Source organism: Colias eurytheme, chromosome 22 (assembly GCF_061535395.1).
Source record: "Colias eurytheme isolate Ceu_HAF_F1 chromosome 22, ilColEury1 Martin Lab GWU primary, whole genome shotgun sequence".
Taxonomy (NCBI): Eukaryota; Metazoa; Arthropoda; class Insecta; order Lepidoptera; family Pieridae; genus Colias; species Colias eurytheme.
The window spans coordinates 5,346,010-5,373,823 of NC_143001.1; the positions used below are offsets into that span (position 1 = coordinate 5,346,010).

At 32.5% G+C, this 27,814-nt stretch overlaps 2 protein-coding genes across 2 annotated transcripts; one reads left to right on the forward strand and one right to left on the reverse strand.

The window, feature by feature from the left end:
- Positions 1-1,527: 1,527 nt before the first annotated feature.
- Positions 1,528-3,753, reverse strand: LOC149898682 (uncharacterized). The gene has a single exon (XM_090114999.1). It carries the CDS (start codon positions 3,579-3,581, stop codon positions 2,082-2,084), a length of 1,500 nt encoding a protein of 499 aa, XP_089971125.1. The 5' UTR covers positions 3,582-3,753; the 3' UTR covers positions 1,528-2,081.
- A 9,821-nt stretch (positions 3,754-13,574) lies between these two features.
- On the forward strand, positions 13,575-25,454 carry LOC149898683 (uncharacterized). Its single transcript, XM_090114938.1, has 2 exons — positions 13,575-13,683; positions 24,353-25,454. The coding sequence occupies exons 1-2, from the start codon at positions 13,672-13,674 to the stop codon at positions 25,274-25,276; spliced, it is 936 nt and encodes a 311-aa protein (XP_089971064.1). The 5' UTR covers positions 13,575-13,671; the 3' UTR covers positions 25,277-25,454.
- The last annotated feature ends 2,360 nt before the right edge of the window (positions 25,455-27,814 follow it).

Sequence of the window (27,814 nt, forward strand, 5' to 3'; positions counted from 1 at the left end):
AATTATTGTTAACGTATCATTTTCACTTCCAATTTATTTGTCATGATCTGTGAGGGCTTTGCCCGTATGTATTTAGAATAGATGAATGAAATAAACATTTACTTAGAATTATGACTGTCTTTTATTTACATCTTTCCTATTTCTTTCTTTTAAAGCCAATACTGCACACACAATACAAAACAATGTTCATTGTAAATGAATAAATGTTTTACGAATCGACTGTTGATCGAAGCGACTGTGTTTTAGTAAGTTATTTTCATGAGATAGGTACACTTCTTTCCAATAAATCGGTAGGTAACATATTATTATTGTCTTCAGTAAAACATTGATAAACACCATATTATTCAACGGCAATGTTGGTTTGAACGTGCTAATCTCGGGAACTACTGGTCCGATTTGAAAAATTCTTTCGGTGTTAGACAGCTCATTTATCGAGGAAGGCTATAGGCTATATATGTATATAATGACGCTACAACCAACAGGAGTGGAGCCACGGGCGTGAAACCGCGCGGAGCAGCTAGTATAATATAGGTAAATTGAGAAGTGATTACTGTGTATGCCATATAAAAATTTATAATAAAAATTATTTTCCTTAACATTAAGTATTTGAATTAATTTATTTTGTGGTGCGCAATAATAGCCAAAGGTAGGTGAGTGAAAGAATAAACCGTGTTAAATACAAAACGAACTTTATTGTTTCAATAACAAAAAGCACTAATTAAACAACATTTCGACAACTCTTAGGACTAGATTATTTGATATCTTACTGCTTACAGGCTAGGTACATGGTGCATCTTAATTCTTAACATAGTACTTGTATACTATCTTTACCGTGAATAATTATCAAATAGATATAACTACGAATTTTATTTTAAATTCGATATGGTATTGTTTTAGGATATTTTACTCAGTCCTTTTTGAAACTAATAATGCTTAATTAATGTTTTCAACTCTTCATACTCACATCAAGAGAAAATGACGGGTTTTCGAGTAAATTGAATAAACAGGGTGTAATCGTTAAGTGTGCACAAGCGATTACACATTCCGTAACTATTGCAGATATCAAAAAACTTTAAACTGATATCGAAAGTACCTACTTAACCTTATGAGTAAAATGGCCATAATAATTTTTTTAAAATAAAACGTGAACGTAAACGTTTTTAAATTTAAAAGTGAAAATTTGATGTTTGAAAATGGATGTTACAATGAAATGAGATCATGTTATCAATTTTTTTAAATTAACCTTTTCATCTCAACATTATTGGTTTAACAAATTTTGGACTAACTGGCTGTGTTCCTAATTGACAATATAATATTATGATGTAACAAGTTGTCACTATTATCTTTCTTTATGTTCATAGCAAACACATTCAGTTCCTACTTTTATTTCCTTTCTCTTACACCATTTTAATTTAATTTGTGGTTATTTATACTCATGATTATATCATGTCTAAACACAATAGCACATCAAATTCATTGTTTTGATACCAATAGAAAGCAGTCTCATAATATTCAAGCAAGAGTAATAATAATTCTCGTAAAAGGCACATTCTATTCTAATACTAAGCTAAATTCATACAGTGCGAGAAAGATTATTATTTTACGGAACTATTTAACTATAAATGCTGATTAAATTCACTTTTGGAAGAATCAACTAGTCCTTATTTTTCTATAATGTGAGTTTGATTTTATAAATTTTTAATAACAAAATTTTTTTGTGAATTTATTGTAGAGGCAAGCAGCAAGGAGAAACATCTCCTAAACACAGGTTGCCCAGTAACCTAGCTAGGGAAACATTGGCTTGTATAAATTGTTTTAGTAGCCTTTTTATATTTATATACTTTCACATCAATATTAATTGTATATTGTAATAAATTGTAATTGTATGTATGTAAACAAGTAATCAATTTTATTCCAAGTGCTATGCTTCCTGTAAAAAATCTATTAGTAACAAAAGTTATGACTTAATAATATTAACTAATTAATAAGAAAAATTAACAGTTTAGAGTTATCAGGCATAGCTGCTCATCGGGTCCTTGTATTAATACTTTATCTTAAAAGTAATAATACAACCAATATATCTACAGCATATCTCTAACATTATCATTGTTATTCTTCTCCCAGATTTGTCCTGACGTATACAATCTGTATATTTTATCACTAACTAATCTATCGCTAAATTTCATCATGGCACCTTCGAATTTGTGTTGGAATATCTGCATTTCACTCTCATTGTAACCATTTATGTTAAATTTCTTAGGATCGCTGCAAGTCATATATTTATGGGTAGCTAGCATATCCAATGTTATGCTCTTTACATTTGTTGTTATATTGAAAATGTCCTCAAAAGATATCATGGTATCCAAATTCCGTATGACAATCTGTGTTTTTTCTATTGGAACATTGTAATAATGCGTTTTTTTCATTATTTCCGGGTAACCCATATCTATATTGTCATCGTCATTTTGATTCAAACAGAATATGAGGCTTTCAACCTTTGAAGATCTTATTGTTAGCATAGGATCATAGTCTCTTAATAAAGCTTGGAGAGATGTATGAACTCTTGGTACTAGAAATTCATCCCACGATAAAACTGCAACATGACTGACTTTATTCACTTCCTCCTTATCAAATCTAAAGTGCCTGAATAAGCAGTCCAATTCAATTGCATTTCGCACTATGTCGTACGACTTAGAGAAAATAAAAGGGTAGTTCAATGGATAGAATTGAATGTTCCATTGAGTAATATCGTTTGGGAAAAGATTTAGTCGCCTTATCACGTCTTCAGATATCATGCTGTCATAGATTGTGAAATAGTCGACACCTACCATGTGGTGAAAGACTAAGAACTCTATAAATGCATCTCTTGATACAATAGGTATTTGATTTGGTATCACACAGATCGCTGGAACAACGGTATTAACAAATCTAATGTTACTTCTTTCTCGCACTTTTCTTTTTGTATTCACTCGAATTAATCTGTTTATTGGTGCATGTATAGGGTTAATATTATAATCGTTTATGAAAAAACTTACTCCTTTCGGCTTACCAAAGTTTTTATTCATTGAGCATTCAAAGACATACAGTCTAAAGTTATTTATAGGTTCAGATACAATTTTGTAAGTGAACCTGCCAGATTTTGGTTTCGATTCGTTCTCCAGCCAAATATAGCATCTAAAGTTTGGTGATACATGCGCTTTTCCTATAACGATTGTGTCAACAACGTGAGCGTGTTGTGGGGTAAGCTCTTCATACTTTTGATAAGAACGAAGGAATGATGAATAGGAATAAAAGTTTTCATCGATCTCCTGAAATAAAGGCGGCGTCTCCTTTACTTCCATTGACGAATTCCTCAATATCTCTGACAGCATCGTAGCATTGAAACCGGGACCGCAGAACTCAATCTCAGATAAACCGGGTTTTCCGAATATGTTTAATACTTCTAGCACATATCGCAGTTTATAATATTCATGACGGTACATAAGCAGAGTCACTATGCTGAGAAAACAAACCACAAACAGGATTAGTTGGTAATATTTCCTCATGATGCCGACTGTCGATAATTTGCGATGAGTCTTCATTTATACAGGACCATTGAATAATTTCTTTTTAATTGCACATTGAAATGAGTCTATGTAGGTATATATTCTGCAATGTTCTAATACAGTTTGATAAAAATTTCACAGAAAACACACCTATTTTATATTTTTACTTCTTGAAAACCTCAACAACTCATTCGGTTTTGATAGCTGACAACAGCTGACAATTTTGACAGACTACAGAGTGACACAATGACCCTCTTTGTCTTTGACAACATTCGGACGCATTCAGTATTCACAAATTTTTAATGAATTGCCAATAATATAATACCTAGTAAGCTAGTATGCATTTGAATGTGCATTTGTATTTATTAGAGAAAGAGGTAAGAGCGGGTAAGAGGTATACTAAGTATTTAAAGGCTTTATTGCTTTGCGATTAAATCGCCCTTATCACATTATTTTTTATATTATTTATTAAAAAATACTACATTCTATGCCTTTCTATGCATTAAAAGGACACAGCTTTATTCTTAGCCTCTTAGGCTTTAATAATATAGCTAAAAATATTTGTGTTATTTATTTCATACTGTTTTATACACTATAGTATTTGTTGGTAAAATAGCAACCTGGGGACAGACAGACGGTCAGTGACTTTTCAGTAATAGCACAGACTAATAATAATATACTACGTATACAAGCTAGTAATAAGGTCCCGATTTACCCTTTCGGTACGGAACCCGAAAACAAACATTAATAAAAACTAATGTTATATTCAGAGATTCTATACGCGACTATATTCACCTATTATTGTGGATGCCATCCTGTAATTTATTGAAATAATAGTAACCTACACTACATAAATGGCTAAACAATTTGGCCGATAATGCATCCGTCTTTATTGAGATCTATTCCATACAATAATTTCTTGCTATGTCCAATGCACTATACAATTTAGTGCCGTTTTCAATGCACTAACATTCCTTTCTACAGCTAAGTTACTGTGGAATTAATGACTGAAAATACAAGGCGTTAATAATTAAGAAAAATGAAAGGGTTTCATTGCTTTCACTCGACATAATATTATGGCATGATAGAACTTGATTCCGATACAGTGTTATTAAAACTTGATTTTTTAATTATACATAATATCTCTGGAAGTATATTACGAGAAACAAACACATCATTACGCAAACCCTTTCAACTTCTTCTAAAATGATATAATATGTATTTATAAAGTACTAGCGGTCCGCCCCGGCTTCGCCCGTGGTACATGTTTACGTTTTCTCTACATAAGAACCATCCTCGTACTTCAAGGAATATAATAAAAAAAGAATTATCGAAATCGGTTCAGCCGTTCTCGAGTTATGCGCTTACCAACACATGTTGCGATTCATTTTTATATATAAGACTAGCGGTCCGCCCCGGCTTCGCCCGTGGTACATAATATTTACGTTTTCTCTACATAAGAACCATCCTCGTACTTCAAGGAATATAATAAAAAAAGATTTATCGAAATCGGTTCAGCCGTTCTCGAGTTATGCGCTTACCAACACATTTTGCGATTCATTTTTATATATAAGATTTATAAATATCAAAGCATGTTTAAGTTACTGTCAACTTTCCGTCTTCTCTAGGTACCTACGTTTATTTCAAAAATAATTAATTTCATTATTTTTTTCTTCTTTCACATATTATAGACGAAAAGTCGCACATCTACAACGGCTCTGTTTCTGCTAACTCTATTTTTTTCTTTTATATAGTTATAAGAACTAAGAAGGAAATAGAAGGCGCAAAAGTTAGGTAAGGTGAACTTAAAAGATAACATCATTTTACTTTTACTGTAATGACTGGGTAAAATTATAAGTTATCTAGTTTATCGTAACAATCTCCTTTATCTTTATTCTTTATTATAACAAACCGTTTCAAAATATGGTGATAATTATTGCAAGAGATACAATCTTTGAACGCTTGTTGTGATTAAGCAATTTGTTCAAGTTATTATAATAACCATAATTAAAATTTATTATCAAAATTAGATGTTTTGATAACAACTCTTTGAACGAAATGTAGAGTGTACTACTTACCTGAGTTTTTTTGAAGAGAAGTGGTGGCTCTTCTTCTTTTTTTGCCTATGGAGTGGTGGCTCAATAGATAAAGCTTCTGAAAAAATTAGGAAATAAAATAAGATATTATTATCTAATCTTTTAATCTACCAACTCGCATTGGATCAAATAATATGGGCGAATGATTGATATCTATAGACAACTAGCAAACCGGGCGAACTCCGTTTCGCCACCAGAGACACCTTTTCTATGTTATAAACCTCACGGACCCCGAGACCTTTCCAACGAATGCAAAACCGTGTAAATCGGTTCGTGCGTTCTGGAGTTATAGCGTCAGGAAGGAAAACCCGACTTATTTTTATATAGTAGATTAGGTACGTTTTATTGAACCTGATTTGTCTCCGCTAATACGAACTATCTACTAGAAGAAAAAATGTTTGTTTGACTTTCTTTTACGTCGCCAAAGAGCGATGTTATATTATGATTTTTGTGTCTGAGGATTGTTAGAGCTTACAATATAATGGTAGTTTTTCTTTTTACCCCGGTCATCTCATTTTGATAGAAATATCTATTAAGATGCGTATCCTTCTAAATATTTTAAGAAACCGAAGTCCGTATAGGACGGTATTACACACAAAGTAGTAGAGTAGAAATATCATAGAAAATAATATCTATATTCTAAGATAATATTATGTAGTAGGTACCTAATAAAACTGTTATTTTCTGTTGCGGGGGAAGTCGCGGGTTACAGCTAGTATTTCATAATGCAGGATCATTTGGTAGTCATGTAGTTTGATGTATAACCATCCGGAGCGTAAGAATCTAGTTTGAACGTGATTAAATGAAAATGAAAGTGAAATCTCAAAGGAATGTACTGCACTATTACGATTAATGCACAAATGTAATGATTTTTGTTAAAGGTGGATGCTAATGGGCTGGAGAATTGCAAATGTCTGTTTAGATCTTACTTACATAATAATGAAATAGCTGTGTTATTTTCTTGTGTTTGATTTTACATTCCACGGAATTATTATAAAGTAGCTATGCTCCACGGTTTCACCCGCAGTGCTCCGCTGCCTTTGGTCTTAGCGTGATGATATATTGCCTATAGCCTTCCTCGATAAATGGGCTATCTAACACCGAAATAATTTTTCAAATCGGACCAGTAGTTCCTGAGATTAGCGTGTTCAAACAAACAAACTAATTAGTATAGATTAAAAAAAATTAAGAGTTCCAGTTTTCGCCTACGTTGACGTCTTAATTATAAATGAATTAAGTAATTTAATTATGACCGTAATACCCAATTTCATTTTTATAAACATTGTTTCTTTTCTGAAAATATATTTTTAGGTACTTAATGAATTAAACTATTATTTTTATTGTTTCTAGTCAAGATGCAAATGTACAAACGTAATAGTTTACCCGTAACTTATTACTAATGTGTATACGAGTACGATTCCACTAGGAAGTGAATCTATACCCATAATTAAAGTCAAATAAACTATATTTATGTGCAATCAAACTGTTAACTTGTCTTGAGCGATATAAGCTTAAATATAGATAAAATACTTTTAGTGTTCTACTAAATCTATAACAATAATAAAATTGGGGGTGTCTGTTTGTGATATTGAAATAACCACTTTTTACCAAATGCATATATACACTGTAGGTACCTACACATACTAAAATAGGAATTTTTTAAATTTATTGTCTGTGTTTGTTCCGGTTAATCACGGGAACAGCTGGACCGATTTGGACGGGACTTTCACTGAAAGATATCTGGGTGTAATTTAGGCTAAACTTTGATTTGATATTTTATAACGATTAGGAACGCGGGTTTTCACCCACGGGACGCAGCTAGTAATAAATATGTACCTACCTAAGTATATTAGATGTTAACTGGTATAGGTAATTTTCTTTTCATCAAATATTTTTAATTGTTTCTAAAATAAAATAAAATATATCTAAAAGGTATTACAATAGGTACATATTATATTCACTAATCACTATCCGCTCGGCCCTGCTCGACCCAGGTTGACCCATTGGGCATTGTCACGGGCAGACCCGAAGGTGAAAGCTAGCTAGGAGCTTTTGTATTATCTTATATATAAAAATGAATCGCAAAATGTGTTGGTAAGCGCATAACTGGAGAACGGCTGAACCGATTTCGATAATTCTTTTTTTATTATATTCCTTGAAGTACGAGGATGGTTTTTATGTAGAGAAAACGTAAATATGTACCACGGGCGAAGCCGGGGCGGACCGCTAGTCTTATATATAAAAATGAATCGCAAAATGTGTTGGTAAGCGCATAACTCGAGAACGGGTCGACCGATTTTGATAATTATTTTTTTATTATATTCCTTGAAGTACGAAGATGGTTTTTATGTAGAGATAACGTAAATATGTACCACGGGCGAAGCCGGGGCGGACCGCTAGTTCTGGTATATAAATCACATAGCCAATTTCATCAAAATCCATTTAATAGTTTTTGTGGTAATTATAAAATTAGTACCGATACATTTTTGGGTAAAACTGTATATAAGTAAAACAAAACATAATTATTGCTTTTTTGGCACTAGGCGTTATTTTAATCACATTCTGAGTAACTAATAACTACCTTTGTGTTGAATAGAACTTTCTCTGAGAGTTCCTTTTTTACTTTTAATCGGCTTCATTGTTTATCTTGTATTAAAAGCCGCCATTTGATTATATAGTCAATCTCATTCCATTCCCAAAGAATAGATAAATTAATATTTAAAAAAACACGAGCCATTCGTTATTTTCATTAAATACATGATTGGAAAACCTTTAGTGCTCGTGTTTGATAAAATATTTTAAAATTTTGATCTTAGATTTTAAGCCTGAAAATAAAAAACAAAAACGGGTTGCACTCCGGGAGTGCGGGCAGAAGTGAAAACTTGATTATTAACGTTGAGCATGTTTGATATTTTGGAATGGTACGGTATCCGTCTTACGCTTTTTCGATCAGGTCACGTGTCCTGACGCGAGTTTAAGATTTTATACCCAACGCCGCTAAAGAAGTTTTCACTTCAATAATAATTATATAATTCACAAACATTTTTCATGATTAACACGTTCGCTGCGAAACAGGGCTTGAAACACCCTGTCCGTGTCTCGTCGTTATAGCGGTAGGAAAAAACTTAAACTTCTCTGTCGTGCGGGAGGCATAACTGCCATCAAAGTGATATCTATATATCTGAGATGTGCTATTGATTCCTAGTTCAATGGTATACCGACCTTAATACCGGGTTTCTTAGACCTCGTGCCGCACTGAACAAATAAAAATTCTAACACAGTGCGGAACGAGGTTGCGAACACCTCGTACCACCGTGCACCTCGTACCGCACCCTAAGCTAGCTTCACGCGGTTAGTGTTGTGCAACGCATTCGAGACTATTTGTGGAACAACTTATTGAAGCTTTTACAAAGAAGGACTTGAATGTGGATACAGGTACCTAATTTTCAAACTACTCGTTATAATAAATATCGTTAATAGAAACGTGAATGTGACATGTTGAGTAACTTTCTTCAAATAGGTTGATAATCATGATTACTATTAGTGTGTTTGTTCATTGAATCAACTAGCGGCAAATCCAAAACACCCGGCAATCGGTGTATGGCTCATCAAAATTTAACTCTTGCCCAAGTCAACAAGCCAACAAACAAGGCAAATCATCTCTTAAAGGGATCAAAGAAGAGGAGATGTGTAGGATGTTACGAAAAACTCCGCATCTTCTTAACAAGTCGTGAGGCCGACAAAAAAAGTAAAGGAAATTCTCACAGAATGCACTGGTTGCAAACAATATTCTGGTTTGGCCTGTTTTAATAAAAAACATCCATAAGTTTGATAAATAAATATAATTAAATAAAATCGATATTTCTTTTCCCATCACTAAATTATATGAAAAACTGCTATTGTTCAGTGCGGTATGGGGTACATCAGACCCCACATTTTATTTTACCCATAGAATCTAAACTAACTAATCTAACCACGGGCGGCGGTAGATTTAGGTTAATGAACTCATTGTTAATAATAATCACGACAAAAGCCGCACACTTTGTCTTATTTGGCGCCAAAAAAAGGATTTTGGTCTCCTACGGGCGGTGGGGTTTAATATGCCTCGTGCCGCCACAATCTCTGGTATAGGACAAGGTTTAAAACGACCCGTAACGCAGTAATGGAAAGTACAGATATATCTGTGCCGCAGCGAACGTGTTAAACCATCAAGATGGTCATTCAAAAATGAAAAATGTCTTGTCTTGACAAGAAATATTTAACATCAGTCTCCCCGTGATCAAGCTCGCTGCAAAGTGTGCGAAACGTCCGTCAGGATAATTTGGGGATAACAATATTATAATGATCACGCTTAAAATCCATTAAAATTTGTAATGTATTAATTTTATTATTTAAGGCTATTTGTAACTACATATAGCATAAATGCATTATTTGTTAACGGGTTTCCTAAGTCATGGATGATTGACGAGCTATCAGCTATCAGCTACGTTTAGTAATGCTTCGTTTGTCACGCATCAAATGTTTACAATCTCACTGACCCAATAAACGTTACTCTATCCGAATATCTTTATTGGGATATGAAAATAATTTACAACCTATAATCAGAGCTACCTAATAATAATAAAATAAAACCATTATTAAAATCGGCCAAGGCGCTTCGGAGGACTTTGGTCATAGAAATCTAAATAACAATGTTATTTGGATTTCTATGACTTTGGTTCATGATATCATATTTTTGTCTGTTTATGCTTATCTGAATTTTATAATGTTTTAATTATTCCAATAAAAAAAATACTGGGATTTTCCATTGGATGTGGTTAGGAAGCAAACTCAGCAAACTAGAAATCGGAAGTTGTTTCTGTGCTCATTGAATAAGCTGTCGACTTGCTATGTTATGAACATGCATGGACTAAGAGTAGTTGAACTTCTATATTTTTTTTCACACCATATTTTACTCATGTTTGTCAAATATGATGTATTTTATACAAAATATTATGTCTGTTAAATGTTCCTTTAATATACACAGATAATTTGCATAGGACCACCATGGTCCCAGGGGAAGGGTCCTGTTAGACTAGCTTTGCCCCGGACCTCACTCGCGTGGTTTACAGATCAATGTCTTTTTGTTTTAAATTATCATTATAGTATAAAAAAGTCACTTTTCGCCGTTTGTGTGTCTGTATGCTAAGATTTTCAAAACTAAGGAACAGATTTTTTTAATAGAGTCATTCTCGAGGAAGGTGCGGACTGCGGTGCGTAAACAAAGCGGACGGAGCCGCGGGTGGAAAGCTAGTAATTTATAATATAACAAGAAGGTTTATATTATTTTTACTGATATTATAAAAATCTGTGATAAAAATAGATTCTACAGATTAAACAATGGTATTACAGATATCATATTGTTTAGATTTCGAAATAAAGCACACCATTCACGAGTTCCACTTTTATTTAGGTACTTTTAAATTAACTACCTACATAGTACATAATCATAAAATTTATGATGTAACACTAATATAGTTGATCCTTATAGATGATATAATAATATCAGACCATTCAGATGGTACTGTTTTTACTAAGTTTTATTTTATCAATCCTTCGTATAAAAATTATCGACCACATTTAATCGATATGAAAAGCTTGGTTCCTGAATCAATTAACAAACAGATGAAACAGTCGAATCGTTTTGTTTCATACGAACAAATTACCATATTCTTACCATGTTTATGTTTGATTAATTTCTCTGTTTGTGCTACGTATTTGCAAAAATTAAACTGTATGTTGGAAATGAAAATAATTTATGCTCTTCGTGTTTGCGTTGAGATGAAGTGAATGTTGTTGTGCACTGAATATCTTATATATGTAGGTACTTACATATTTAACACGATTTAATTTTTGTTAATGATTGTAATTATATAAATAAAACTTATGCAATCAGATTGACAGCACGAGCAGTTTGTAAGGAGGGAGCTTCCGACATTTACCTACTGTTTTTACCTAATGATAAAGAAGTGTTGTAAAAACAATGCGCTTGTAAAATTTATTATATTGATGCAATAATTATATCGCCGTTAAAATGAGGTAGGTAGTGAATTAGGTACCTATGATTATTATAATCATGTTAACGTCTGAATCATTCAGAGTAATTGTTCATAAAAAAGAAAATGTATTTTTTTTATCAAAAAAATTGAGCACATACAGATTACCTATAACACGCTTTGAAATCGATTTAAAATTGTTAGTATTTGAAAAGTCAAAGCTTCTACTTTTATATCACTGTTGATTCAATTTCTTGCTATTTTGTTCACCAAAGTATTTCTTTTGGAAGTCAGCTATATAGGTACCTATTTATGGAAATTTAAAAAAATGTTTTAATCGTCACTAAGCTCATTTATTTTAAAGTGGAAATCCACAAGCAATCAAAAAAATAAAACATTCAATATCATAATCTTAATCATAATATCTATAGGCTTAATTCTATAGATTTTTATCTCTATAAAATCGTATGACATAATAATAATCTGCGGTTTTTGACACATCCGACGTATGAAATAACATACCGTAAAAAATAGAAAGGTTGCCTAAATTACATTCACATTTTTCTTAAATTTTTCCATACTTTCATGTTAATCTGTTCAGTAGCACAGATTACTCAATTTTTTACGTTAATTACCTAATTATTAGTTTTAAGAAACATAAAATTACTTAAAGATAATTTTGCTCAAATTATCTTTTCATACTTATAGGGAATTTCGAAATAAGTATTATTTCATCAGGTTTGATATTAATAGCTGTTTCTTTTATATTTTCAAAAGTGAAAAGCTGAATAGTTTGTTTGAATGTGCTAATCTTGGGAACTACTAGACCGATTTAAAAAAACTTCACTCACCGTTGGATTTGTTTGTGATCTTTGAGTGGACGGGCGATGCTGGGGCGATCCGCTGGTAACATAGAATTTTAAATAATATCTATTGCAATTGTTGATGTGCATGATAAAATTATTAAAGAAAATATTATTTTGTTAGTACCTATATCATGGCAACTGCATCAGTGTGGCCTAATTCCTGAGGAAACACGCACGTCTTTTTTTAAATATAGGACATATTTTACATTAATACCTGCATCAATTTTTATTCAATAACAGCTTTTACAGGTCCAGTTACAAAGTATATTCTTTGAAGGTATTTCTTTAACATTAATAATTACCTAAATTTTATAAAAAATTCGGGCCTCTACTTTGACTACGAAAAAGTTTATTCACGTAGAGCCAGGGCGAGCTAGTAATTTAGAGAAATGTAAACAATTTTGTGGATATGGTGCAGTAGTATTAGTTCTGTTATTAACTAATAAAATATAAGATCCATCTTATAACCAATTAACAGTCTTCTTACTTCCCATTTAAAAAAAGATCATTAAATTATGTTTTATTCTCTGGGAAGTTCTTGTGAGGATTTATGTTTCTTCTGTATTTACTTGTAAAGTAGGAATAAGCTTATTTGGCATTAAAAGTAAAGATAGGATTACGTTTGTATGTATTACAAAATCTTTAAGAATTTTCCATTGACTTACTTTACTTATGACTTGTAGGTACCTACCCGGTTTTTTGTACATACTTATCTATTTTTCTTATAAACTTTTTAAACCACTACCGTTCTATGTTTTAATCATTATTGTTAAAAGGCTAGATACAATTTAATATAAATCCTGTATTGTACAAGTTCCTAAATTTTCAACCCACCAATAAATCGTACAGGTCATTGAACCCGCCCCAGATTGCATAGTGCATAACTATCAATTGCATTAATTGTTCACAAACAATATTTACACTAACATAATATTGGCACACTTTTACCTTTTCAAAAATCATACCGTACAAAAAAAGTTAATTGGAAAAAAGTTTGTAGTAGCCGCTCTAAAATGAATCTGCAGCCTTTCTCAGTTCCTACCTTCACTTCCTGACTGTATAAAAAGTTAGTGCATCTGTGGTACCGCAACACAACGATAGAGTCGTGAGATCATTTAAGTCTATCGACATGAAGACATTTGTAAGTTTAAGTTTTTAATTTATAATCTGTAATTATAAACACATTATCTGTGCTCTGAGTTTTGTGCGCGCGTTTTTACTTTAAATTTGACGGTTCTGTTGTCCAAAGTGAATATTCTTTATTTTTTGGTTAAAATGTGATTCGTGAAAAAAATGTGATATTTTGTGAGTGAAGAAACAAAAATAAAGGTTTAGGACAACACGGTTCATTGTCATGAATTTAATTAAAATAATTACGCGCAATAAAAATGAAAATTAGCGGGAATTTTTTTTGTGAAATCAAGGGCGGTCCTACCCTGGAATTGACGCTTAACGTTGAAAGCGCGCTCTGGAAAAAAAGAAAATAATTAATAGTGACAAATAATAAGCATAATATAAAAAAGTCGTACAATTTTATACAAAATAACAATCTTGGTTGGTCTCTTGTCCGCAAAGATGGATCAGTAAAATAGAAGTCAAAAGCATCTATCCCATATCCTAATACAAAATGAATTCTATGTTCCCGAATCTCCTAGTGGGGTATGGGGTAAGGGGTAGATGCATTTCACATCTGTTTCTCTGATCGATTTTCTTTAGGGATAAGTAAGTGATCAGCCTTCTGTGTCCTGTCAGACTAAGATATTTTTCATTCATTTTCGTTAAGAATTTAATTCATATTTCGATTGCAAAGTTCCCGATCTATTGTTCGAATAATGTTATATTATTAGCAGATTATTATGTCTTTTTTGGGCAGACATTCATATAATTACGAATATATAGGCAGTATTCAATTATTTCAAACTGCAAATGATAAACAATAGTATAATTTTGCACTAGTAACGAAAAGTAGAGCTATTGTTATAAATAAATAGTTTTCCAAAATTGGAAATAAACAATTGAATTTCTCATAATAAAACAATAGACGAATTATAGAACTTGCGCAATAAATGCTATTATGATAAATCTGTCTCGCAAAAAACAATTGTTTTGACAGCTAATGGTCTATTGTTAGGCACTTTCTAACTTCTAGATAATCTGTAAATACATACGACAGGTGACAAATTAGGGTTGTCACTTAGAACGTTTATAAAACTGGCAAACAATATATTATTTTATTTATCTATCTATCTTTTAGAACTGTTGTCTATAAGGGTAAAATAATTAATGAATAATTAAATAGAGCCTCTACAAAGCGCTTTAACAAGAAATAAGAGCTGATATCATATAATAGGACATATCAAAGAAAGCTCAAAACTCAATCGTTTATTTATTCAATTAGACTTCTTCTTTACTCACTTTTGAATCGTCATACCATATTTTTAACATTTACCACCGATTGCAAGCTCTATATTATAAACTTGACTCACTTATGCTCTTCATAATATTATGTTAATTATTTACATTCTTAAAGCATGAACATTAAACAATAAACATCCTTTCGCAAAATTTTCCTATCTTATAATTATTATTAACTAACAAAAATAAGCCAAGCAAGTAGCGCTATAACTCTGTACTTACAAATGACTTAATGAGTCATTAGCAAGCCGTCACCTCATATCGCCGTACAAAACCAGTGCAGTGGAAAATAGCCTATATTTCTTTTTGTATAAGGGTGAGAATTCTGTAAAATAATATACGAGTTCTAAGCGAACATTTGTGTTCACATTAGCGGAGCTCTGGGCTGATGAGAGTAGGTATTAGTATTCATGCAGGCGATTCCATGTTCGATAACTAGTTCATTAAACATCAGATGCTAATGTGTTTGTTACATAATATCCCTATTTGTGGTATTTATAAGGAAAAGAGGTGGGAAATGGGATTGTATCCGTAAGGAAATTGATATTCTATATGGTATAGAAGAGTGATCAAATAATGAGTTTATTTCATTATCCTGATTATTTATCAAAAGCCAAATAAATATTGCGTCATTTAACCCAAAAATAATATTAATTTATAACTTTTAACGTTTATTTATTTTCTGCTATCAGAAAGCCTCTTTGATATGATTTTTCATAATTTGAATAATATTTATTAATAATTGTTCAGTTCCGTAATCGTTCTCATAAATTATGTTAATAGTCAGCAAGGATCTCTATATCGCTACTTTCCACAAAATAAATTATTATAATATAACATGTTAGTTTCAATTCTTAGTAAAACGGCAAACCAATTTCTTATCAAAGCATTCTCGTGTATTTTTTCCCGGTTTCACGATAAAAACAGTAGGAAAAACGTCGATACAATACCAAAAGAGCGTTCAAAGCCTGAAGTCGATATAACTATTACAAGGCTCGTTTACTTCTAGCCAGTGGAATAGGTATTACCCCACAATTCAATTTATGCCTATTTACTTCGACATCCAGGCTTGTTACAATGGTATCGATAATTTACTATAGTAAAGTATTTTTGATATTTTTATACATTTTTACGATTTATGCATAGGTACATATTAATTACATACATATTTGTACAATTGAACTAAATATTATATCGTTTACGATAGCTTAGCTTTATTAGTCGAATCACTATTATAAGCAATTTTATAATCAACACACACTTTAAAAAGTGCTTTACGATTAAAAATTCAACCATTAACTAAAAAGTACAAAAATGTGGATATAAAGCGCGAATAAGACGTGTCTCTTTCAACCATATTTTAGAGATATCACGTTGAAATTTTCATTTTGAGAAGTGTATGCAGTGCATAATTTTCAGTTGAAAAATGGTTAGTTTCCTTAGGGATAGAAGAAACTTGAATGTTGGTGTAACGAGTTTAAAATTGCTCAGCGGCTTGCCTTAGATTTTCAAGACTTTAAAATTTAGCATCTCTGGGTTATGATAGTGCTAAATTTATGACCTCGAGCCTGCTGCCTTATATTTTATTTATGCTTATTCACATAGTTTTTGCATATTCTATGGAAAAAGTGATATTATGAGGTTAAAATAGTTCTACCCTTTTTACTACTACGCTTTTTGTTTGTTTCAAAATTTTAACTAAATGTTGAATGTCACAAGTTTTTGGATTAATGTTTTATTTATTTAATTTTAAATTATGTTGTACATTTCAATGATTGATGGTGTAATGAACAGATATGAATAAATGCATAAGAAGAAAGTTTTATTTATAGTTTATATCAATTCAATTTATTAAAGTATCGATATATCATGAACATCACTAGTTATTCGTTTCAGTGGCTCATATATAAATCTTTTTCATGTTTGCGACTTGCGAATCGAATATTCTATGTTAGGCGATTATATGCTACTCATATTATTTTCGTAATAGGTTTTGCGAATTAGAAATGTAATATTAACATAAATAAAATTATATGTGCGGAAGTTAATTGGATACACGCGTGTTTATATTACAATATGGTTTCTTAGAATTACGACTGTGTTATGAAATAATTAAATTATTGAAAAATATAGGGTTATACATGTTAAAGCGTGGTTGTATTACGTAATTAAATACTGATATAATACTTTTTAGACATCTTGACTCGACCAAAGTCGGTACAAGAATGACTCGCAACTGCAGAGTGCAGACGACCGTTATTTATAGGACGATTATTTGAGTGGCGTGACTGTGTGAGTCAGTGCAGGTGTTATTTGTGTTGTTTTGATCGTTATTTTGAATATGACATGTAATATTATTATTATTTGATAATTAAATGATTATTAATACTTTTATCCATTTGATTATTATTAAAATAATTATTTAAGTTCGTCAATTGATTTACTTTTAAAATATAATTTTATCTTTAAATTAAACGCGCTAACACGGCCATTCTGAAAAAAGCTCGTGCTCTGAGCGGTAATTCAAAACTCAAAATGTTTTAAGTACATAATATTCAAATTATTTGTTTCTTTGTCCAGTTGTCAGACTAAACCACTGTCTGGATTCATATTGACAAGTGACAATCAGGTTATTATTATTTTCCGCCCAGTTGTAAGACTAAGTCGCAGAAAACCCGTACAGACAAGTGGCATTCGATTCTATTATTATCTGCCCAGTTGCCAGCCTAAGTCACAGAAGACCCGAACAGACAAGTGGCATCTTATTATATTATTTGCCCAGTTGTAAGACTAAGTCACAGAAGACCCGTACAGACAAGTGGCATTCAATTGTATTATTATCTGCCCAGTTGTCAGACTAAGTCACAGAAGACCCGTACAGACAAGTGGCATTCGATTGTATTATTATCTGCCCAGTTGTCAGACTAAGTCACAGAAGACCCGTACAGACAAGTGGCAGTCGGTTATCATAATTAGTTTCCATTACCGCTAACACGGTCATCTAAATTTGGCTTTGGTACTATTCTTACACGTACATAGGACACAATAGTAGTCTAGCAATTGCTTGTACTTTTCGCTTCATAGCAACCATTGTCGAGTATTATTGTGATTTATATAGGATTCGATAGCTCAACGAGTTTTTCCAGCTGCGAACAGCGGCTTCTGTATCTCATCTGTATCTCAACTCTCAAGTGATAACCATAAGTCCTGGAACATAAAAGTTAAAACACAAGTTATATCCGGCTTGGCCATAGTAAAACAATAACACAAAACGTCATCGTACGTTCATTTGAAATGAGTACGGTAATTTATCTCGTGATGTCAGAACACAATGTATTATAACACAAACATAACCGCTCGGCCAAACTGACCTTATAAAACACCATCACATCCACACGATGAATTCAAACTCAAATATTGATTTATTCAACTGGAATTCGCTTAGAAGCGTTTTTCAATCGTCAAAATACAGAAAAATAATAATTTACCACCACAATAACTTACACTGGGCGCCATCGAAGGCACCACATTGGATCCAAATTCCATGGGATCTAAAACTTATTATTTGCGACATAAGCACGTCATTCGCTTACCACAATTATTAAAGGCTCAAATATCCTGGACAACCGCCCGGATTGCACATCACATTATAATATTGATGAATTACATTACCGTTACAATATTCCACACCACAAACATTTACTTCACACAACGCATAAGAAAACACACATTGTGCGAGTTCTTTCATCCCTGTTTACTTGAAGTCAATTCAATCCAATTTTTCGTAGATTGAAGTCCACAGTGGTATACTGTCATGATGGTGACAGTGACAGTTGCACACTGTCACGTAGTATGATGGAAGAATTTGTGCCAGCCTGCCAGGATTCCGAGTAAGGGCTGGTTCATCTTCTACTTCTGATGTTAAAGCGTGGTTGTATTACGTAATTAAATACTGATATAATACTTTTTAGACATCTTGACTCGACCAAAGTCGGTACAAGAATGACTCGCAACTGCAGAGTGCAGACGACCGTTATTTATAGGACGATTATTTGAGTGGCGTGACTGTGTGAGTCAGTGCAGGTGTTATTTGTGTTGTTTTGATCGTTATTTTGAATATGACATGTAATATTATTATTATTTGATAATTAAATGATTATTAATACTTTTATCCATTTGATTATTATTAAAATAATTATTTAAGTTCGTCAATTGATTTACTTTTAAAATATAATTTTATCTTTAAATTAAACGCGCTAACATACATAAAAAAGCCTATATGTTTAGACTCTTAAGTTTTAAGTATTTTCCATTTCAAATTTCTTCGTGGTTTGACCGTGGAAGAGTAATAGATAGACAGACTATCGCATTCATAATATTAGGATATTTATCGAGATGAGAATGAAATTTGTAGTTAATATATTTTAACACTTCAAATAAAAAATTTGAAAATTTTACAACATTGTTAAAAGCAAAGATAGAGGGGATTCTTCTGGTAAAAAATGCTTTAATCACAAAAATGACTTAGTAACAGTTAACCCAGTTGTTTTTGTAATTTTGAACGTTAAACATCTTAACTATTTTTTGTTATAATTTGGTAATTCTGTAATTAATACAGCGCCATAGACTGTGGAAACTTTTTAGTCTCGTAACAGGCTTGTTCGCCTCTCACATAAAAACAATGAAATTTTTTTCACTAGGAAGTTTGTCAGCATCCGGAGTTATTAAAAGATGTCACTTCACACTTGCAATTGAAATAATTAGCCATTCTTTTATCAAATACATATTATAAAGGCGAAAGTTTGTAAGGATGTATGGATGTATGGATGTATGGATGTATGGATGTATGGATGTATGGATGTATGGATGTATGGATGTATGGATGTATGGATGTATGGATGTTTGTTACTCTTTCACGTAAAAACTACTGAACCGATTACAATGAAATTTAGCACACATATAGAGGGTAACTTGGATTAACACATAGGATAGTTTTTATCCCGGAAATCCCATGGGAACGGGAACTATGCGGGTTTTCCTTTGCAAACGCGGGCGAAGCCGCGGGCGGAAATCTAGTTATTATATAAGCTTTATAAAAATGTTTAAGGCTCTGTTTCTGCTGTTATCGTACGTTAGAATTCAAAACTTTCGATAAAAAGCAAAGCTTTCGATAAATGCATATTATTGTTAAAATTGTTATAAGATAGAACTTATTTCATGTATGGAGGTGGGCGTTGGCATCCGTGCCACAGCTCTTATGCTTTTACGGACGTCCGCGTCGTCGTAATTTGAGTTTATGCTAAACTAGCGGTCCGCCCCGGCTTCGCCCGTGGTACATATTTAAGTTTTCTCTACATAAAAACCATCCTCGTACTTCAAGGAATATAATAAAAAAAGAATTATCGAAATCGGTTCAGCCGTTCTCGAGTTATGCGCTTACCAACACATTTTGCGATTCATTTTTATATATATACTAGCGGTCCGCCCCGGCTTCGCCCGTGGTACATATTTACGTTTTCTCTACATAAAAACCATCCTCGTACTTCAAGGAATATAATAAAAAAAGAATTATCGAAATCGGTTCAGCCGTTCTCGAGTTATGCGCTTACCAACACATTTTGCGATTCATTTTTATATATAAGAAGACTAGCGGTCCGCCCCGGCTTCGCCCGTGGTACATATTTACGTTTTCTCTACATAAAAACCATCCTCGTACTTCAAGGAATATAATAAAAAAAGAATTATCGAAATCGGTTCAGCCGTTCTCAAGTTATGCGCTTACCAACACATTTTGCGATTCATTTTTATATATAAGAAGAAGAAGATTAGTTTTAATGTTCCAAATAAAGAATTTTTGAAATTTTGAAATAAAAGGGCCGATTTTGATTATTAATTTGTCTCGATTTAACGTACAAATTGATATTACTTAGGTATTTAGGACATTTCTGAAAATATCTATTAATTAAAGTGCTATTAGAATTAATTCTTTCAAACAAGCGCGAATACGAAGGTTTTCTTTTCTAACAATCTTCAATATGTAGAAAAATACTTCTTCCATTATTTTTATACTAAGTATCTAAGTCAATCATATGTTTGCCATCAACGTTAAAACTATTCATAGCTTTCAAAATCAGCATAGGTAATGATACCAGTAATGTTTACTCGACTCTTTATTTCCGGTGATTACCTACAGACTAAATCTGGACGTCCATACTATTTAGTAGTTATATAATTTAACCAGAACCTGTTCCATAAGCGGTAGAAAGGCGACCATTCACTTGTCCAGTCACACAGGTGTGCTTTTACTGTCTCCTTGGATTAATGGATAACATTGAGAAGGGTTTGATGAAATGGGCTCAATTAAAATTAAAATATAAAACAACTTTTTATTTTAAATGAGCATCTGTTTACACGTTAATTTTGACAGTATTCATTCGTAAAAGAACCGGGGTTGTTGAGCTGAAAGTTGCCTCTTAAATGTGACTCCGCCTCAGCCTAATTTGTCAGGGATGAAAAAAAAGGCAAAAATTAACTAAGCTAAGGCACTATCCTTCAACTGGTGATAGTTTTCTAAATCGATTGATATTAGCTTTTTTTTTTACAGTAGATACCTTTTTGGTAGAGCAAAGAAGTCATCCCTCTATATTGTACCTATTAGGTAATACTTAACTAAAGACGACAAAATTTATGTCTTGCAAGAAGTGTAAATAGGTACTAGTATAGGAAACGGTGTTAGAGCATGCTTAAGTGATTACGCTAGGCATTAGTTACATGTCTAATCAGGATTGAAGCTTCCGATCCATTAAGGCTATGTAAATAAAGGTAAGTATAGGAAATGTCTTAATGATTGCTCTTATTTTCACTGCCAAGAATAAAACAAAGTCGCATTTCGCTGTAGGTATGTATGCGTAGATCTTTAAAACTATGCTACGGATTTTGATGAGGTTTTTGTAATAGATAGATGGTTTAAGATGAAGGTTTACTAATAAGAATCATACATCAGCGTTTACCGTGCAAAACCGGGGTGGATCACTTGTCTAATATAAAACAATATACATACATATTATATACATTTTACCACAATAATGTTGTAAAGGTAAGCTAGAATGTAACAGTGAATTTATGGTTAACTAGCTTTCCGCCCGCGGCTTCACCCGCGTTTTCAAAGAAAAACCCGTTCCCGTAGGATTTCCGGGATAAAACCTATCCTATGTCCTTTCTCGGGTATCAAAATATCTCCATACCAAATTTCATGCAAATTGGTTCAGTAGTTAAGGCGTGATTGAGTAACAGACAGACAGACAGAGTAACTTTCGCATTTATAATATTAGTATGGATTGTTCTAGATAGAAAGCTTATATCAATTATTCGATTGTAGACAGAAAATTATCTCCTATCTAAAAGGGAAAGGGACTTTTACTCGATATTAATCAATTTGACTACAACCTATTTATTATAATAAACGTGTTAGATTCATTATTTATAACTCTAGTTCCGCTGAACGTATTTTAATGATTTGATTTTGTGACCTCTTGCATTAGGACAATAACTACAGCAATAACATAGAATCTCTTTTTATTCGAAGTTGGTTAAAAATACGACAACTCAGGCGAATCCAGAGCAAACAGCTAGCTTAAGCTATTATGTTAGTATTCTATATAATATGTATTAGAGATTCTATTCAAAGTAACCGCATTACACAATTTTTACTTCTAATTCGGTCGAGGAAGTGGGCCAAAAAGCAAAAACCCAAAATTCACGCTCGACTTAGCTCTTACGTCGTACTATAGTTATTTATGTAATACTAACTAATAGCTCAATGGATCAGTGAGCAATATTTTGATACACCGAAATACGATCAAAGTAATTGTCGTATTACGGGTTATTTCTCGAACATTCTGGAGCTTTGAAAATTTATTTTTGAATACTAATTTTCTCGGTGTAAGAAAGGTTTTGATATGACTGTTATTTTTAAACTTGTTCTTATTCTGAAATAAGATATCACTGTATTCATGATATTTGTTTTAAAGAAGAAAGAACGATTTTTATTATTTTAAATGATAAAACTCGATAAAACGTGCGATATAGTTCATCGACTTCTGTATTCCTGGAAATTGGCCTCGTCAGAAAGCTTATTTTTTCCTGAAAATGAAACATTATAAATATCATATAAAAAGTCTTTTTAATAATATCAACGTTTATATTTATTTTAACATTCACATAAAATACTAACATCAAAAAATTTAAATGATCTTTCTACGATTGCGAGTAAAACTAAAAAGCTCGAACCAAATTAAAACGCTTTGAGTGAATCATATATGTATCAGTTACGAATATTCAAGTGAATGCGAGTGAAAGGCAATTTACTTTTTGTACAAACAAAATGCTCTTATTTAACGGTGTTCACATAATCTGTGGTCGTAATGACATAATTAAGTGTTTTATTTTGTGCACCTGTTTTGTAGGGTTGTCAGTTTTTGAATTAATATCAGGGATGGCAAATAAATTGTTTTATTGATTAATTTGTATATTATATTCTTTTATCTCTTAACTTATACAGTAACTAATCAGTTAACGGATAAAAGAACTTAAAATATGGAACATAAGCATTAAAATATAATTTTCGTGTTTATTTTAAACTTGAAATCGAACATATTATTATCTAGAAATATATAAATTAGATACATTCGTGATTCAGTGATTGTATTTTAACAAACTTTTGAATAGAAATAATATAGTGATATTTCGAAATTATGTAACTAAATCACATTCCAAACTAAAGGGTTTTACAATACGCAAAACTATATCGGATAGAACCAACAGTCATAAACTGCTCCGAAAACTTTTAAATAATATTTTATCACTCCTATCTGCACTCACCAAGCGAATTTGTAATTTCCACACGATTTTTCAGCATTTTCATACGTCGTATATTTAAAAACTTTTATAAAACTGTAACTTTTATCAACTGGCATTTTAATGCTATCCATTTTAAAGCGGGTTATCCAAAGTTTTTGGGGTATAATTTTCAATCCTGTGCATAGTAAGGATTTAAGTAGACTCATTAAAGAAAGTTCGCTTCGAACCCGATTAAAGAAGTTGTAACTCCAATTCTCGTACTTACTGTTTTAATTCTTTTTTATGTGCAAACTGGTTTACCTGAACCAAGTTTTGTTGTTGTATAACTGTATCAACAACATGCATAATATAAAATTTTACATAAATATCTATTAGAACTACTACTACTAATTAATTATTATAGACGGCATGTAGTGATTGTCATTTATTATTCGTTAACCTATATTTAGTTAATCACATAGAAGAGAATATCTCAATAGACTTTTTAGTAAATGAATAGTCCAAAATGATTACTAACCAGACGATCTTCTTTCCAGATATTGTTGGCGTTCGCCGTGGCGGCATGCAGGGCTAGTTTTGAAGGATACGACAATGGCGGGGGACACGGCCAAGGCGATAACGGCGGTTACCAATATTCCGCACCCTTGGTCAGCAACGGTGGCCACGACTTCTCAGGCGGACAAGCAGACTTCAGCGGTCACGGACAAGACTTCTCCGGCGGTCACGGTCAAGACTTTTCTGGCGGTCACGGTCAAGACTTTTCCGGCGGACATGGGCAAGGAAATGACTACACTCTAGCTCTAGCACAAGGACAGGATTATGGTCACGGGCAACAGGGATTTGATTTAGGCGGTCACGGTCAAAGCTTCGACATCGGACACGGTCCAGTATTGAATAATTTTGTTGGCGGAGATTCCTATTTACAAGCGGCTCATGATTTGGGAAACCAATTCGACGGGCATCAAGGTGATGTGAGCGGACCCGAACATCAAGAAGGCCACGGCGGTGATGGTAACGGTCACGGTCAAGGATTTATTCTAGAAGATGGCGGTCAAGAATACGGACACGGAGGCCACGATTTCAGCAACGTAGAAGCTATTCCTGTTGGTGAACACGTTGATGAAGAACATCCCGTCGAAGTGCCAAACTACAAGCACGTCACTGTACCCATTCATAGGCCACTGCACGTAAATGTACCCAAACCTATTCTTATTGGAGTGCCGCAGCCTTATCCAGTCAAAGTTCCCGTACACAAGCCTGTAGCTGTGCCGGTGGAGACTGAAATTTCTATTCCCATTGAAAAGGTTGTTCCGTACCCAGTTGTGAAACACGTACCCTACCCCGTTGAGAAGCATGTACCCATCAGAGTAGAGAAGACTGTACATGTTCATGTACCCCAACCTTACCCCGTTAAGATCCCCGTATATAAAACAATCCATCATCATAAAGGTCACCATTGACTCAGATGATACTGCCATGCGTTGTAAATATTGTTTTAATCCTTAATTTTAAGTCATTTTCAACTGTCTTCATGTTGTAGTTGATTTATTTATTTTGTTAAGTTTGTTGACTGTTTGTTGTTGTTATATTGTGTTGTTGTATCGTGTTTAATAAACTTTGTTACATGTTGTTGTTTTATATCTCATTTTTATTTCACACTAGCCGCTCCGCGCGGTTTCACGCCCGTGGCTCCTCTCCTGTTGGTCGTAGCGTGTTGGTATATAGCCTATAGCCTTCCTTGATAAATGAGCTATCTTATACCGAAAGAATTTTTCAAATCGGAATCGCAGTAGTTCCCGAGATTAGCGCGTTCAAACAAACAAACAAACTCTTCAGCTTCATAATATTAGTATAGATGAATACCACAATAGTTAATATAAGGACATCAAAGGTAAACAAGTTATAATATATTATTATATAAACTAAAGCAATGCTGCAATACACATAAGAAAGAAATTTAAACTCATAAGTCATAACATAGGTTTCAATTTATGGCAGATGAAAGTTTCTACGCACAACGATAATTTTTATGTAAATTCTTTGGTGAACACCCACACTTTTTGTTTTTAATATCTAAACACATAAAAATTAATCTCAGCACCTGAACTTAGGGTTGCTACTTCAATATTTTAGCTTTATACTCCATTCACCTTTGTATATTACTATTGTTTGTATTCGGGTATCTCTATTTTGATATTCCTGTCTATAAAATGGCTTTTCAAACATTTATGACAAGTATAAAAGTTAATAGAACCTTAAAATAGTTAGAAACAGTGTTGGAAAAGGTATTTTTATAATTTTTATGCGTGATAATATGGATTTTAAATATGAATAACTTGCTTTCGATAATACAGGGTCGACAATTTAAGCTTCAAATCACTACCTATATAATATAAAACGTTGCTTCCCGCTGTCAGTCTGTCCCTCTGTACCTAGTTTAGATTTTTAAATCTTCACAACAGATTTTTCGTTGGTTGGATGTTAGTTTTTTTTTGTGGCTTTTTTTTGTGGCTTTTAAAAAACCGTGGTTTTCGAGTCAAGTTTTAGAATATAGACCTTAATAAAATAATAATATAACTACTTAGGTAGTAAAATAATAATAATTTCCTAATTATTAATTTACAGTGCAATCAATGTAAAAAACAGTCATTATTAATTATTACGTGTTGCAAGAACTACACAATCATTATTTTTTCGAAGAACCCTACAAAAATGCGTATTTCATAGAATTCATTTCAAATGTGCATTTCACGTACCTCATGATTCCATATAAACGCGTCAATTGACTTTTACATAAAGAAGTTTAATTATAATATTTTTCAGCACTTGTATGAAAATTTCATTTCCACCATATTCTACGCATTCGCCAAGAAAATTGTAATAATCTTGAAGCGCCTGTGTTTTATCTCACTTATTATATAAGTTCACAGGCGTTTTTGTTCAGCACAAATCTGAATTTTATTTCAACATAGGATTATAATAATGTAGGATCATTTTTCATTTCACTTGTAACGAATTATTTTAATACTTATGTGAATATGTAGATCATTATTTTATATGTAAATTGTGTCTTTTGTTTGAACTCTATAATGATGTATTATTTTACTATTACTTCTTTTATAAAGTAACAACAGACATTATATACCTACCTACATATAAGTTATTGTTATTGTAGAGAAACCTCTAGTAACAGATAATGAGATAAATGTCATAAAATAAATAATCTATACTAAATACTAATATTAAAAAGCTACAGAGTTTGTTTGTTTGAACGCGCTAATCCCGGGAACTACTAGTTCGATTTGAAAAATTCTTTCAGTGTTAGATAGCCCATTTATCGAGGAAGGCTATAGGCTATATATCATCACGCTAAGACCAACAGGAGCAGAGAGCTTCGGGTAAAACTGCGGAGCACAGCTAGTATACAATAAGATAAGTTGTAACAATGGTTGTTAGTCTTTTTGTTGGACTAAATGATTAATAAATCATTTAGTCCAGTAATCTTGGGTAAAATCATACGCACTATAATATAGATTCTAAAAACGCTTACAAAATGGTTGTTTTTTATTCAAATAAATGATAAAGATCATATTATTAGGTATATTATGCTTCGTCAACTCTGTTTAGGAATGTTTGTGTTCATGTTTGTTCTCGTTAGGAATTAAATAATTGAATGTCACTGACCAATAAGGTTTGAAGCAAGGAGGAATCCTAAAGTTTCTTACCTACAGTAAAAGCCGAAATAGCCAATAAATAGCCAATAGTCAATAAGTCTTTAGTCTTTTCTGTTTGACTTCTTATTTTTTCCTTTCTATAAGGGAATTACATACGGGTCTCCGATTACGTTGGTAACGTACGAATCTTATAAATTTTTTACATACAAATAAAGTAAATACATTGAGCGGATCCCATTTGCAATGAATATTCGGATCTCGCGTTAACGAAAATATAAACAGTAATGCGATATAACATTGCTTTTATCAGGGAAAACATCATGA

Bases quoted from the DNA above. Each gene is read 5' to 3' on its own strand.
- LOC149898682 (XM_090114999.1), bottom strand. From the start codon at position 3,581: ATGAAGACTCATCGCAAATTATCGACAGTCGGCATCATGAGGAAATAT.